This window comes from Anoplopoma fimbria, chromosome 2 (assembly GCF_027596085.1).
Source record: "Anoplopoma fimbria isolate UVic2021 breed Golden Eagle Sablefish chromosome 2, Afim_UVic_2022, whole genome shotgun sequence".
Lineage (NCBI taxonomy): Eukaryota > Metazoa > Chordata > Actinopteri > Perciformes > Anoplopomatidae > Anoplopoma > Anoplopoma fimbria.
In genome coordinates, this window is record NC_072450.1 from 14,049,950 (window position 1) to 14,062,981 (window position 13,032).

General features: G+C 41.2%; 1 protein-coding gene across 1 annotated transcript in view; it reads left to right on the forward strand.

Annotated features, from left to right (window-relative positions):
* The window catches only part of ush2a (Usher syndrome 2A (autosomal recessive, mild)), a 190,074-nt gene that overhangs the window by 12,303 nt on the left and 164,739 nt on the right, over positions 1–13,032 (forward strand). Inside the window, 1 exon segment of the mRNA XM_054614583.1 lies at positions 11,347–11,482. Within this exon segment, the coding sequence (XP_054470558.1) occupies positions 11,347–11,482 (136 nt within the window).

A 13,032-nucleotide genomic window follows, 5' to 3' on the forward strand; every position in this document is an offset into this window, starting at 1 on the left:
TTAAGTGATAGTTATGAAGTCGGTTTACTGTGGGACTCACATTTCATTTCTTACTAATGGGTAGCTCTTCTTGAATGTAGAAAACAACATGTACTGCTGTGGAAGAGGGAGGGAGGGCAACAACTTGTGTTAAAGTGGCTGATGATCTGTGTGTAATTGATATGACTTGTTCTCTCTGTGGGTGTTTTTTGTATTATCTCTAGTGCCTCACAGCACTGTAATTGCATGAGGACAACATTGGGCATTGACACTGTGGGCTGAGTGGTTGGGTTAGGAAACTAATGAGCTGCACGCAGTCTGTTTGCCCATCCAGAGCCCCTTCACATTAGGACAAAGACTAGAGGAGGTATTCACAACACCCACATCAGGAGCACCACTTAAGGGTAGCAAATGGGAGGCTACATTAAGAAAGTTATTTTCTGTTTACCGCCAGTTTACCGCAATGAAACTAGAGCCTTTTGTTATTGTCATGTTGAACAGAGCGTTATTTGATCAATCCAATGTTAATGCTATATCGTAGAGAGAGGAGCAGGTTTACTTTGGCAGAATGTCGCATTGGTGTACAATTCCTTATTTGCTGTCTATTTATGATAAATTAAGAAATCAACTTTTGGATATTTCCTTTTTGTGTTTGCCTCTCAAATGAATGTATTGCACTTGTGCTATTGTATTATAGTAGTGAAAAGGTAAAATACAAATGTATACAAAAAGCTAAAAGAGGAGGATGTACTGTAGGTCAGGGGGTTAGAGGAACTCTGGTAGAAGGTTTTGAGTGTAAAGAGAACCGGAGAGCTGAAGAGAATAAAGTGTCAAAAAGAGACTGCAAAAGATGGGGAGAAGAGAATAGAAGGGAGTTTGCGATTTAAATAGCTTTGGAGTACTATCTTTTGGAGTACCAGTGATTGACTGTGTGCCTGGAGGACCCCCAGAGGGGTCCGTCTGTTAGTGCCTGAGCAAATCAGCATTATCGGATGAGGCAGTGGCAGCGACAACCAGTCACACCGGTCCCATCACGACCCAACAGGGCAGCATGAATGTTTAACACTCGTGCGTACGCGCACACACTCTTTTTTCTTTCTCGTACCATTAAACACACCAACACACTGGTGGAGTACTTGGTCCGTCACTCCTGCAGGCTCCCTCATTCCTTTTCTCTTCTTCATATCTGCCCTCCTCTTCCTCACTTCTCCCCACCTCTACTTCTGTGTTTGCCTGTGAAATGGTCAACACGTATTATCTGACCCAACTCATCTACCTCCATCCTGACCTAGTTTTAGCCTGGGTTTGACACTGTCTCGGAACATGAGTTACAAGTACCTCTAGATAAACCTGTAGTCACATAGATATAGGCACTCTCAGCCATACGTTTCTCTCCTCTCCATGATCAAGAGATTTTAACTTGATTAAGTTGTTGTTGTAGTGCTTATACAGACATGCTTTACCTCAATCTATCCTCTCATTAAAAATATTTGACCCTCACAAGAAGTGTTGAGGGTACTGCTGCTGTGAAAGGCTGCTCAATGAATGTAAAGCAACTGTAAGGTATGTGTAAAGTAAATATTGAAATTTGACAGGAAGAGAATAAATCAAAATAAGGACACATCAACACATTATGCAAATAACTGATGACATAATTTGCAGAAGTGGAAGAAGAATTGAATAGAAAGTGTTTGCATTTGTTAGTGTTTGCTGTTTGCTCACATGTAGTATCATGCTATTCTCTCCATCTCACCCAGAGTGACAGAGACAGATTGTGAGACGGACTGAAAGTGGGTTTTTTGTGTGTGTTTATGCGTGTGCATGTGCACCAAATACAGTCAATTTATGTGTGTGTATTTGTGGTTGTGTGCATGTGTGTGAAGGTGAGGCAAGGTTGTTATGTAGGGGTGAAGCGGACGCCTCTATGGTAGCCCTCTGCCCGCTGGCACAGGAGGCGAAAGGGCACGAGACTGGCATCAATTACATACTGAGAGAGAGGGAGAGAAAGGTGTGTCTGTGTGTGTGTGTGTGTGTGTGTGTGTGCGTGTGTGTGTGGTGTGTGTGTGTGTGTGTGTGCGTGTGTGTGGTGGGGTTTTTAGATTTTCTGTCCTAAAATTAATTTCTTAATTTATTTTACATCAGCGTTTCATGCCAGTGTGCTGTCTGGTCCAGCTTAATAGTGAGAGCAAGGCACTAACACGGCCAGGGTTAGGGGTTTCATTCCCACTGGATCTGTGAGATATGAGCGCTAAAAATGTAAACGACAAGGATGCTGCAAGGTGCTTTGGATAAAAGGATCCACCTAAGAGCATATGTTATGTTAACCTACCCTTACAAGAAATATACACACTAAAGTAAAAGTTGCATGGCATAGGTTAGTAACCCTGTTAAGAGAAAAATCAAACCTAAAAAAGAACCAGAATATTCTAAAAAAAAAGAAAATGCTCAGTGACAATCAAACTATAGTTCATGTCTGGAGGTAGAGTTCTGCACTGAGCTGAAATTGAGACCAGAAGCTGTCCAAGCCTGTGTCGTTATGACCAACCTGACATACGCAGTGATACTTTGCAGTGGATATTTATCTGACAACATACATGTTGGAAAAGAGATAAGGATGCATTGATACTAAATGGATTCGGTATCAGACTAAGTTGGGTCTGATCCGCACTAAATAGACATTGTGTTTCTGCCAACAGTTACATTAATTAAATCATGTCATGGCTTTACATTCCAGACTGAGAATAACAACGCGTGAGAAAGACACAATGATTTGGGATCCATACTCTGAATCGGCAGATACCCAAAGTTGGTGTATCTAAATAATAATAATAATAATAATAATAATAACTTTATTTATATAGCACCTTTTAAAAACAAGGTTTACAAAGTGCTTTGACAGACCAGCCAGCAAGACAGTGCATAAGAAACAAAATGAAATAACAAGTGACAATCAAATAAAATAATAAAATAAATAAAATAATGAAATAAATAAAATCAAGTGATAATGGTAAAATATAGGTAACAATACAATAGGAAGTGGGAGAGACAATGTTGGATTGGTAGATCCTCTGATTTTTATTCCTTAGTAAAGGAAACATTTCTTATTAATTACTTTTGAGCCTGAACAAAGTGAGAATTTTCAAGCAACCACCTGACTCAAACCCAACCTGAAACCTGATACTTTGTCAGGACCTGTTGGGTACCTGGTGCGTCTCAGCCTTGTTACTAAGTATTACGTCTCTGCTCTTTCAGTGTGATACTGTTTGTTCTCCTCCTTCCTTGGATGTCTCTGTTTTATTAAATGGGAGTCCTCTTTGCTTTCTGCACAGAAAGAAAAAGTCTTAGAGACTTATGGTCTTTATTAAAAGGTTGGTGTGTCACCTTATTAATGTCCCCTCGCTGTATTTTTCTGTCTTTATCTTTTGTCCTTTTTTTTTTTTCTTGAGGATGATTTTGTCTTGCTCCCTTCCTCTCTCTCTCTCTCTCTCTCTCTCTCTCTCTCTCTCTCTCTCTTTCTCATTCTATCTCTCTCTCTGTCTCATCTATCTCTCATGCTCTCCCCCCCTCCACCCTCTTTGTCCTTCCCTCTTTCCCTCTCATTCTCTGTACACACACACACACACACACACACACTCCCTTTCTCTCCCTCTCCGTCTCCCTGGGGACAATTTTCTTTTCTTAAATAAACTGTCATAGCTAGTGTTAAAATATGGGCCTTACATGGGGTGAGCGCGGCAAGGCAAAGGCATGGGGCCCTGGGCTGGTATAAAACATGGATAATATGCTGTGAGAGGTAATTGTATCTTTTAGAGCTGAGATGAGTAGAACAAATGTGTCTCCTCTCCATCCTCTCTCTCTCTCTCTCTCTCTCTCTCTCTCTCTCTCTCTCTCTCTCTCCCCCTCCCTCCTTGCCCTCCTCTTCCTATCTCTTTCTTTACACACTGCAGCCGTGCTAATATGATAGAGAGAATATTGGCTGTACATCAGAGCTGCTAACAGTTCATATTGGGTAAGGGAAAGTATATAGGGGGGAGAGAGGAGTATAGAGGGGGGGAAGGCTTGGTGGGTGAGTAACAAGGAGAGAGAGAGAGAGAGAGGGGGGAAAGGTGAGAGTATGCCTGGGGATGTAAAAGTGGAGAGCTTGGGATGCATAAAGTGACATTACACTTTGTGATTTCACTCATTTTGTTTCGCATTTAGAGGACATGAATATCTGGGAATATCCAGAGAGCTGTTTCCCAAAATCATCTTAAAGTTAACATGAACATTTTATACGAACACAATTGACCAAAATATGTCTTGTTGCAAATGTTTCACTCTTAAACGTATATATGTTAGTTAGCTTATAAGAGACATGGTAAAACAGAGGCTGTGCATTTTGTTCAGTTGGGCAACTGATAATCAGGCTTTGATGAAGTGAGCTGTTTGGGGCTTTTGCAACTGCAGAATGACATCATGGCCTGTTATGCCCACATCTGTTGCAGAATCAGTTTCAATTGCACCAAGGTTAATGTTAATATACAACTGCAGAGGAATGTGTATTAACCATTTTGCACCACTGTGTTTTTCTCCTTTTCCTCTTGTCTTTACCTGGCGGTTGTCTTTCGATTCAGAACCAGATTGGGGGATACGTTTACAACAATTTGTAAAATACGTGGCAAACTAAGCTGACATAAAGACAGCTTTTATTTTAGCTTGTGTAGCCGAGCGTTACGTTGCGCCCATACTTTATTAGGTTATAAAATAATAACAGAGACTCTGAAGTCTGCACCAAGACAGCAACAACTGTATTTCTCAAACTTCGTCAGCAACAGCAAATATCTGCCCAACTTTTTTTTAAATTTCCCCCTTTAACAAGAAAATCACAGGACACGAACACTGTAACACTGCTCATAAGAGGGAACTTAAAGTCATTCATAGTGTTAACTAAAAGGCAACTCAACAAAATAGCTAACACTTGTGTCTAACAAATCGCTCCCAGCTGAGCCAGCACGCTGTGCTTTTGTAAAAAAGCAGCAGTGGGTGAGAGACTGCTCACAGAGCAGATAAATAGAGCTTTTTTACATGTTAACATTATGTTTATGCTTGTTTAAAAAGGTGCATTGATAAATGATTGACTTTATACTTGCGATGGTTTTATTGAACTTACTTACAGTAAAGAGAGTAAAGAGAAATCTTCACTTCCCCTGGTTCTCTTCACTGTCTTTTTTTTTCCATTGGCAGTTTGAACAACTGCAATGTTAACTTCTGGATTGGCCTACACAAATACATCATCCCTGAAGCTATTCCCATTGCTGTTTCTTTCCTCCCCCCAATATATATCATTCTTCCTTTTTTGAATTTGTCCCTTGAGTCTTTCTCAATGATGCCTCTTCACCTCTATCCTTCTCTTCTTGTATGCTTTCCAAAACATTTCTCTTTCCCTGTCCCATGTATCATGCCTTTCTTCTTACAACACCGTTTTTTTTTCTCTCATTCACCAAACTCTTCACTCCAACTTCCCTCCATCATATCTCTCTTACTTTCTCTTTTTTACATCTTTTCTCACTATTTTTTCTGACTCCCCCCCAATGACAGCTTCACTGGCTGTGGAATGAGGTGCGTTATCAGTGAGTGGCATGTCAGTCACAGGGCATCACATCCGGAGGAGAGCAGCTGCGTGGAGGGAGTTTGGTGAGGCGGGATGCGTGGGGGCAGAGGAGAGGAGTCGGGGATTAGAGGAGGTTAAAAGGAGAGGAAGATATAGGTGAGGAAGAGCAGACAAGCATGAGGGTAGCAACAAGAAAGGGGAATGTCTGGGAAAAGAAAACAAATGAAGAGTTCAAGAGAGGAGTTTGGAGATGTGGGGATGGAAAGGAGAGATGGAAGATTTATAGAGAGGAAGCAGAAGAGCATTTTAGAGTAGAGAGTGTTAGAACAGAAGATGGAAAGCTTTACAATCAGTAAAGCAATAGCTTCACCTTATGTTTTTAAAAAATGTGTGGGGTGTTCTTGCACAAGTTTGAATTAATGTTTATGTATGAATTCCACGTTTTACACCTTCTAAAGCTTTGCAAGAGAGTACTTACTGTAAGCAGCTACAGTTCACTTTTGGAGTGGTTTGTAAGATTTGGTGGTTCGATTCAGATATCGAATATCAGGCTGTTACCAACTCAAATAGCTGCAATATGCCGATCTGTACTGGAATTTTAATTCCTGTTTTAAGTTTTGACTAATTTGTTGCTGCGTTAAAAAAGGCTAAAAAGGTTAAAAAAATGTACTTGAATTGTAATCCCTGTCAGTTTTGTGGATTTTTTTACCAAGTTGCCTGTGTGTGATTTTTTTTTTTTTGAATAAGGAATAACAATTCAGTAAGTTTATATCTTTGTTTTTATTTGTTATGAAAAGAAATGTCAAGCCTGATGTTACCTTATTCATATACACACATTAAACACTGGGATCGGATCGATACTCTGTATTGGGCGATACCTAAAGCCCAGGTATCGCTATCGGGAATGAGAAGGTCAGATCTGTGAATCCCTATTTATTTGTTTTTTGTTTCCTTTTTGATAACATGTGTGCTCACTTTAAAAGAAAAAGAGTTGACTGCCAATTTGAATGCGTTCCAATTTGTCAAAAAAAATACAATTGTTCGAGCAGAGCAGAGGAGCTGAATAAGCAGAAGCTGAAGTTGGTGGATGAGAAAAATGTGAATGGCATGGGGAAATAGTATCGTCTGTGATAAAGGTCAAACAGAGAGTGCACAGTGTGTGTAATCGGGTGTTTTACATTCACACACATACAAACAAACAACATTAGGCTCATGCATAGAGCCTTGTGCTTCTTTAGCACTTTATCGACTAATCAGACAGCAGGAAAATATGAATCTAGAATTGATTTCCAGTGTTAGTCATCCTTAAGTTCCCTCTCATCTGCTCTGACCTAAAACTGTCACTGGCAGCTAAGATAGCCCTTCTTCATATATCAATTAAATGTTACGTTAAAGTATGACACTTTCTGTTAGATGTTTGCGTAACACTTGGCTGTTTTAGAATGACAATTAGTCAGGTGAAATCCTACGTTTTGTCTTGGACCATGATCAACTGAAAAGCTTTAGTCCTGTCTGCAACTATCTAACTGAAAAGCCCCTACATGTGGATTCTGACAACAAAGTAATTTAAAAGGGAATAGCAGTTTACTGTGTGTTGAGTTTTATGATTATAAGAAGTGTTAAGCTTGCTTACATTGCTGAGCCTATAACATTCAAATGACACAGACCTGTTTTTTTGTGTTTATATTGGTTATTAATAAAATAATTTGATAAATAATATTACTTCCAAGCTAATTTGGCTATCTGCCCATGTTAAACTCCTTAATTTTACCATTGCAAAAGAGAAGAGGTTGATTTAATCAGGCCATCGAATGCAGAATTTTAGCTTTTGTACAAGTTTTCAAAACAGAACTTTAACAGAGCAATACATTTTTTATCTGCAAGATACAGGCAACTGTTACATTTTGTTCTGTGGTGGCAACAAAAGTAAACGTTCTACATTTATACTGTTGCTTGGGCTAATTCTATTCATATTTCCTCTGCCACCTCTTGCGTTTGGGGCCCACAGCTACAAATCGAGCTTAGAAGAAACACTGCTGTCCACACTGTGTACTGAGCCATGGCTTGGCAGGAGTGTGAAAATCGAGAAGAGCTTTAGTCAAAATGCCAGTCTACAGATCACTAAAAGCTTTCCACTCAGGGTTTCCCTGGGCTTTTAGAGAGGCTTAGGTGGTAACATTGCCAGTGGGGTGGGTGGTGCACAGGGAAAAGGTGCTTGAAACTCCCAAAGAGAACAGAAACCTTTTAAAAGGAAATTGTTTAATAAGGAAATAATAAGAATGAAACTTCTTCAAAGAAGAGTTATAACATATTAAACTGTAAATTTAATTTAATAGTCAGGCAAAACACTTTTAAAATTGCTATAGGTAATGATGAAGTACATGAGTTTGGACAAAAAATTGTAAAATCACAAAATAACTGTAGCTAAAATATTATGTTATTTGGAACAATTTCATGTAAAAATGGGTTCAGTGCCTGTTGTTAGAGCCGTAGCTTTGCAAGAATGTTGCAGGAGCAAACAGCATGCAACCCGGCCAGGTACTAATGGAGCCATGAATAGTGGCAGGGACCACTGGTGGTGCAGGGGTTAGATTCAATATCCAGACTGGCCCAGGATTGAACCCACCTGAAACCATCTCTCCTTCCATTTCCAGCTTCAATCTTAATGTGATAGATAGTTTCAATTTGCAGGAAAGAAGAGCAAAACGGTAGAAACAAAATCAGAGCAATAATGAACAGGTGATTATCAAACGGATGTCATGTAGCTTAGGTTTGCATGATTGTGGAAAAAGTTATTTGTTGTTATAGTTCACAAGATCACATTAGATCACAAATGTTGGAGGATTGTCTAGCATTGCTGGGGGATGCAACGTGATGGCAGGTATATTGCTTATGAACTTAGTATGAGCGGTTATCGAGAAAGCAGCAAGCAGCAACACCACAGGCAATCGAACCGTTCCACTCAGGCATGTTTTTAAGAGCACTGCACTAGTCTAAAATTTTAAAATCTAAGGTACAACACCAGGATACTCAATAGTATTGAAAATATATCATAAACTTTATTATTTTTTACTAAATGTATGAACTGAGCACATAATTAACTGCAGTTGGTGATCACTACTTGTGGGCTCTATTGTAGCTGAGTTTATATTACATTACATTACAGTCATTTAGCAGATGCTTTTATCCAAAGCGACGTACAGGAAGTGTATTCAACATAGGTATTCAAGAGAACTACTAGTCACCAGAAGTCATAAGTGCATCTCCTTTCTTAAACAAGCATCTTAAAGCATAAACCAGAGCAAAAGTATAGTGCAGAAACAAACTAATACGAATACAATAATTGCAACAGACTAATACGAATACAATAAGTGCTACAAACTACTACGAATAGGATAAGTGCAGTAAACAAATACGAATTCAATAAGTGCAACAACTAATACGAATGCATTAAGTGCTACGAGGAAGGCTCAGGGTAGTACTTCTTGAAGAGGTGAGTTTTCAGCCTGCGCCTAAAGATGGGCAGCGACTCTGCTGTCCTGACGTCAGTGGGGAGTTCATTCCACCACTGAGGGGCCAGGACAGAAAAAAGCTGTGACCGGGTGGATCGGCCGCAGGGACCTCTGAGCGACGGGGCAACCAATCGCCCCGAGGCAGCAGAGCGAAGTGGTCGGCGGGGGTGTAGGGCTTGACCAGGGCCTGGAGATAGGAAGGAGCTGTTCCTTTCACTGCCCTGTAGGCTAGCACCAGAGTCTTAAACTGGATGCGAGCTCTTACAGGGAGCCAGTGTAGAGAACGGAGAAGGGAAGTTGTGTGAGAGAACTTGGGGCGATTGAACACCAGACGTGCTGCAGCTTTCTGGACAAGCTCCAGGGGTCTGATGGCCGACGTCTGGGACATGCATATGCCTATGCATGTCATGGTACTGTGAAGTGCTTTAGTTAAAAGCCCTCACAAATCACATTTCCTCTGTATGAAGGGAAGAGGATAGGTATAGTTTAAAGTAATCAGTTTCTTTCCTCTGGACTTCATGGACACAGTCCAAATGAGACTATTTATCAACACTAAAGGATTTCTTTAGCTCCTTTTCCTTTTTTCAAAGAACTCTGAAGTTAAACTGGCTAAAAGAGACAAAGAGGTAAAGGAAAGGAGGAGGTAAAGATACAGATAGACGGGGAAAGGGAAAAACAGAGGGAAAGTGTTTGTGAAAGTTAACAAAGGGGAGTTGGCTGTGTTTCAAAAGGGCGCGTGGCGGCTAAGGAGGATGAAGCGCTTCAGGGTTCATTTACATCAGGCCTGACAACTGCCTCACATCTCCCCAAGAGCCACACAGCTCTGGCTTAGAGATTCTTAAGAGGGCCCTTCTTCTAGCTCCCTCTCTTACACCCGCTCTCTGACTTTTCTTTTTCTCCCTCCTGTCTCTTTTTTTCTCTTTCCTTTTTTTCACTCAGATTCTCTCCTGCGCTCTCTCTTCTGCTCTCATGTGCTCGCTAGTCTTCAATCAGCCATCATGAAAGTGTCTGTCTGGGCGTCTTAACTATCCTCTGAGAGGCAGACACTTGTCTGGGCCTGCCTTCATCCCCTAAAGGCGTTTTTTGACTTGGACTTATTTCCCTCCTCACACCTTTTCAACTTCCCTAAAGAGCTGACAACAAGTGAGAGCGACAGGGCAAGATAAACATGAGGGAAAGAGACAGCAAGGGAGATGAGCGGGGGAAGTCGTCGACTGAGACGGAAGAGAAAGTAAAGATGGTTATGAAAAATAGGGAGAGAGAGAGGAAGCAAATGAAAACGAGGTGAGGGAACTCAAAAACAGAAAGAAAAGTGAAGGAATCAAATGACCTTGTGAGCAGGAGAAAGGACAAAGCAAAGGAGGACCAGAGCAGAAGAGAGACGAGAAAGATGAAGAATGTGAGGGGGACTCTAGTAAGACAGGCAGAGTCACGTTTATCAGTGCTCCCACAGTGTGTTTTCCAAACGCAGGATTTAGAGATGGGCTAAAGGGAGAGAGTAGGACAGGGCACATGAAAGTTTTTTGGGGAGGGAGAGCCCCGCTTATGGAAGTATCTCTCTTTTTTCCTGGGTTTTGATGTGAAAGAGAGCTGCTCCTGCTTTGACGATGTTGTCTGCCGTGCAGTTTTTAATATTCATGCAGCCGATCGGGGAAAGGAGAGAGGGAAGGAGTGGAGAGGAGATTCTTTTGGTCAAACAGAAAGCTAATTTGCGGCTGAGGCAGTTTAGCCTGAGGCTCTTTCTGCTACTGGGGAAATGAGCTGGAAGATTAGCCGTATGTATAATTCACACACACATGGTCACACTCACACACATGCATAGATATGCAAAAAACACACCGATGGAGCGTGCATATACTTTTGTAGATAGATGCACATATGCACACTTAGAGCAGCTGCCACTCTCTCTGAGACGTTGTGTGTTACAAAAGTAACCTGCTGCTAGGCCTTTACTGCTGCATCTGCCCCTCAGGCCACTCCCTCACATGTAAGGAGGTTCCACTGTGGTGCTCGAAAAGTTTTTTTCTGGGGAAAAGAACAAATCACACTATGTGACTGATCCGGCCTTCCTCATCCTAATCAGATGTTCGAGCTACTCTGAAAAGGGAAACAATGTGACGTAGTATTTATTGTTGTTTGTTTGATTAGTTGACACTTTTCTATTTTCTCCCACAGAAAATAAAGATTCTTCACTGCATTAAGCTGAAAATACACACAGTACAGCTGGTCAGCACAAACTGATGTCTCACTCTGACTGATTTTCAGGTCCACGACAGACGTGCGAGTCTATTCCTGGATGGGTTTGAGGAGGACGGGACACCATTTGACACACAACCTCTGACCGCCAGGCTCTCTGATGTCAGCGAGGATGGTGCCATGTGGGTGGGACTCAGCTCCAACGGTAAATATGCCGGTTTTTAGTTTTTTTTTGTGACAAGTTACATTGTTTTAGAGATACAATAGATCCATATGATTTATTCCTCAATGGCACTGCATTAAAATATCTCCCAAAGGTATCAGAATTATAAACCAGTATAAAGAGAATTTAGTGATATATTCATTAAAATGGTTATCACTGCAGCAGAAAACTCAAATAGCAACAAAGGACATTTGTTTTTTTACAACCCTGCTCTTTAAGAGGGACCTCAGTCTTTTTTTCCTCCATGTGGAGAACAATTACCTCAGTTTTTTTCTTGTCTATATATCTAGATATGGTGTCAATGACTACTCCACCTTTATCCTCCTCCGAGCCTTTATCCCCCCTTCAACTACACATCTGTGATTGATTGGTGGTGCCAGGGAGCCGTCTCACAGTCAATAGGGGAGATATTGAAAGAAAAATGATATCCGTTCATCTCCAGAGTGATAAACGAGTGTTTTTCTTCTCGTTTATCAGGCATTGATCCCTAGTTCACGGCAGGTAGCATCTGATCAGCTGAAGATCACATCAGTGGTTGTGATCAATGCAAGTGATTGGCTTGAGGGGGGGAGAGAGAGCGTGTGTGTGTTTGCGAGGTTGTTGAACCTGGGGCCTGTGTCTGGAATTCTGATCAGTGGATTGATTATGCGAATGCTGATCAGATGTATTGATTAACAACCATGTCTGTTTTTTGAGGGGACCCTGCTTACTGAAAACTGTGTGTCCGATAAGTACAGCGCGAAGTTGTCAAGAGCAGAGCTTTAAGTGTCAACAGATAAGATGATCGGTTTTAACAATGGGAGTAATGAGAGATCATCAGGAACTTCAAAGACAACTGATCGGAGAGTTTTTGATACTATTTGTGGTCTTTATTTTTTTAAAGCAATAGCCCCTTAATGTATTTCCATTCTGTAATTAGCTGTTGCTCATGCCATGATGGACAATGGCCAATAACGGGCCATTAAAACAAAGCAAGTTTGTTTGTTTGGACTGTAAACAGTTGCTCCATTGCTGTGTTTGTATGGTAAAGCGCTTTGGATAGAAGTGCTGTACAATTGCAGTTCATTTCCCATTTCTGCCAAACTAGCATTTGGCTGTTGCCACCAGTAACCATGGGTCTCAGAAAAAAACCAAGACACAAAGCTCACACAACTCATAGTAGCCTTTATTAACTGTCATCAGTTCTAACAACACAAAAACACAGAGGAGGAAACTGAGAGCGATGGATGACAGAAACTGAAACATAGAGAGAGAAGACAGAGACCTGCACAGAGAAGAGAGAATTAAGGCTTATACCTTGCATCATCCCAGTAACAATAGGGAGAGTGCTTTTCAGAGGAAGGCATAATCCCATTTCCACACGCTAAAGAAATCCTGAGCCAAAGCCTAAGGCTGCACAACCACACACTGTTCGAACACACTTACATCCCATAACACTCTCTCTCTGTTTTACACACACATACACCCCTCCAACACACACACACACACACACACACACACACACACACACACACACACACACACACACACAC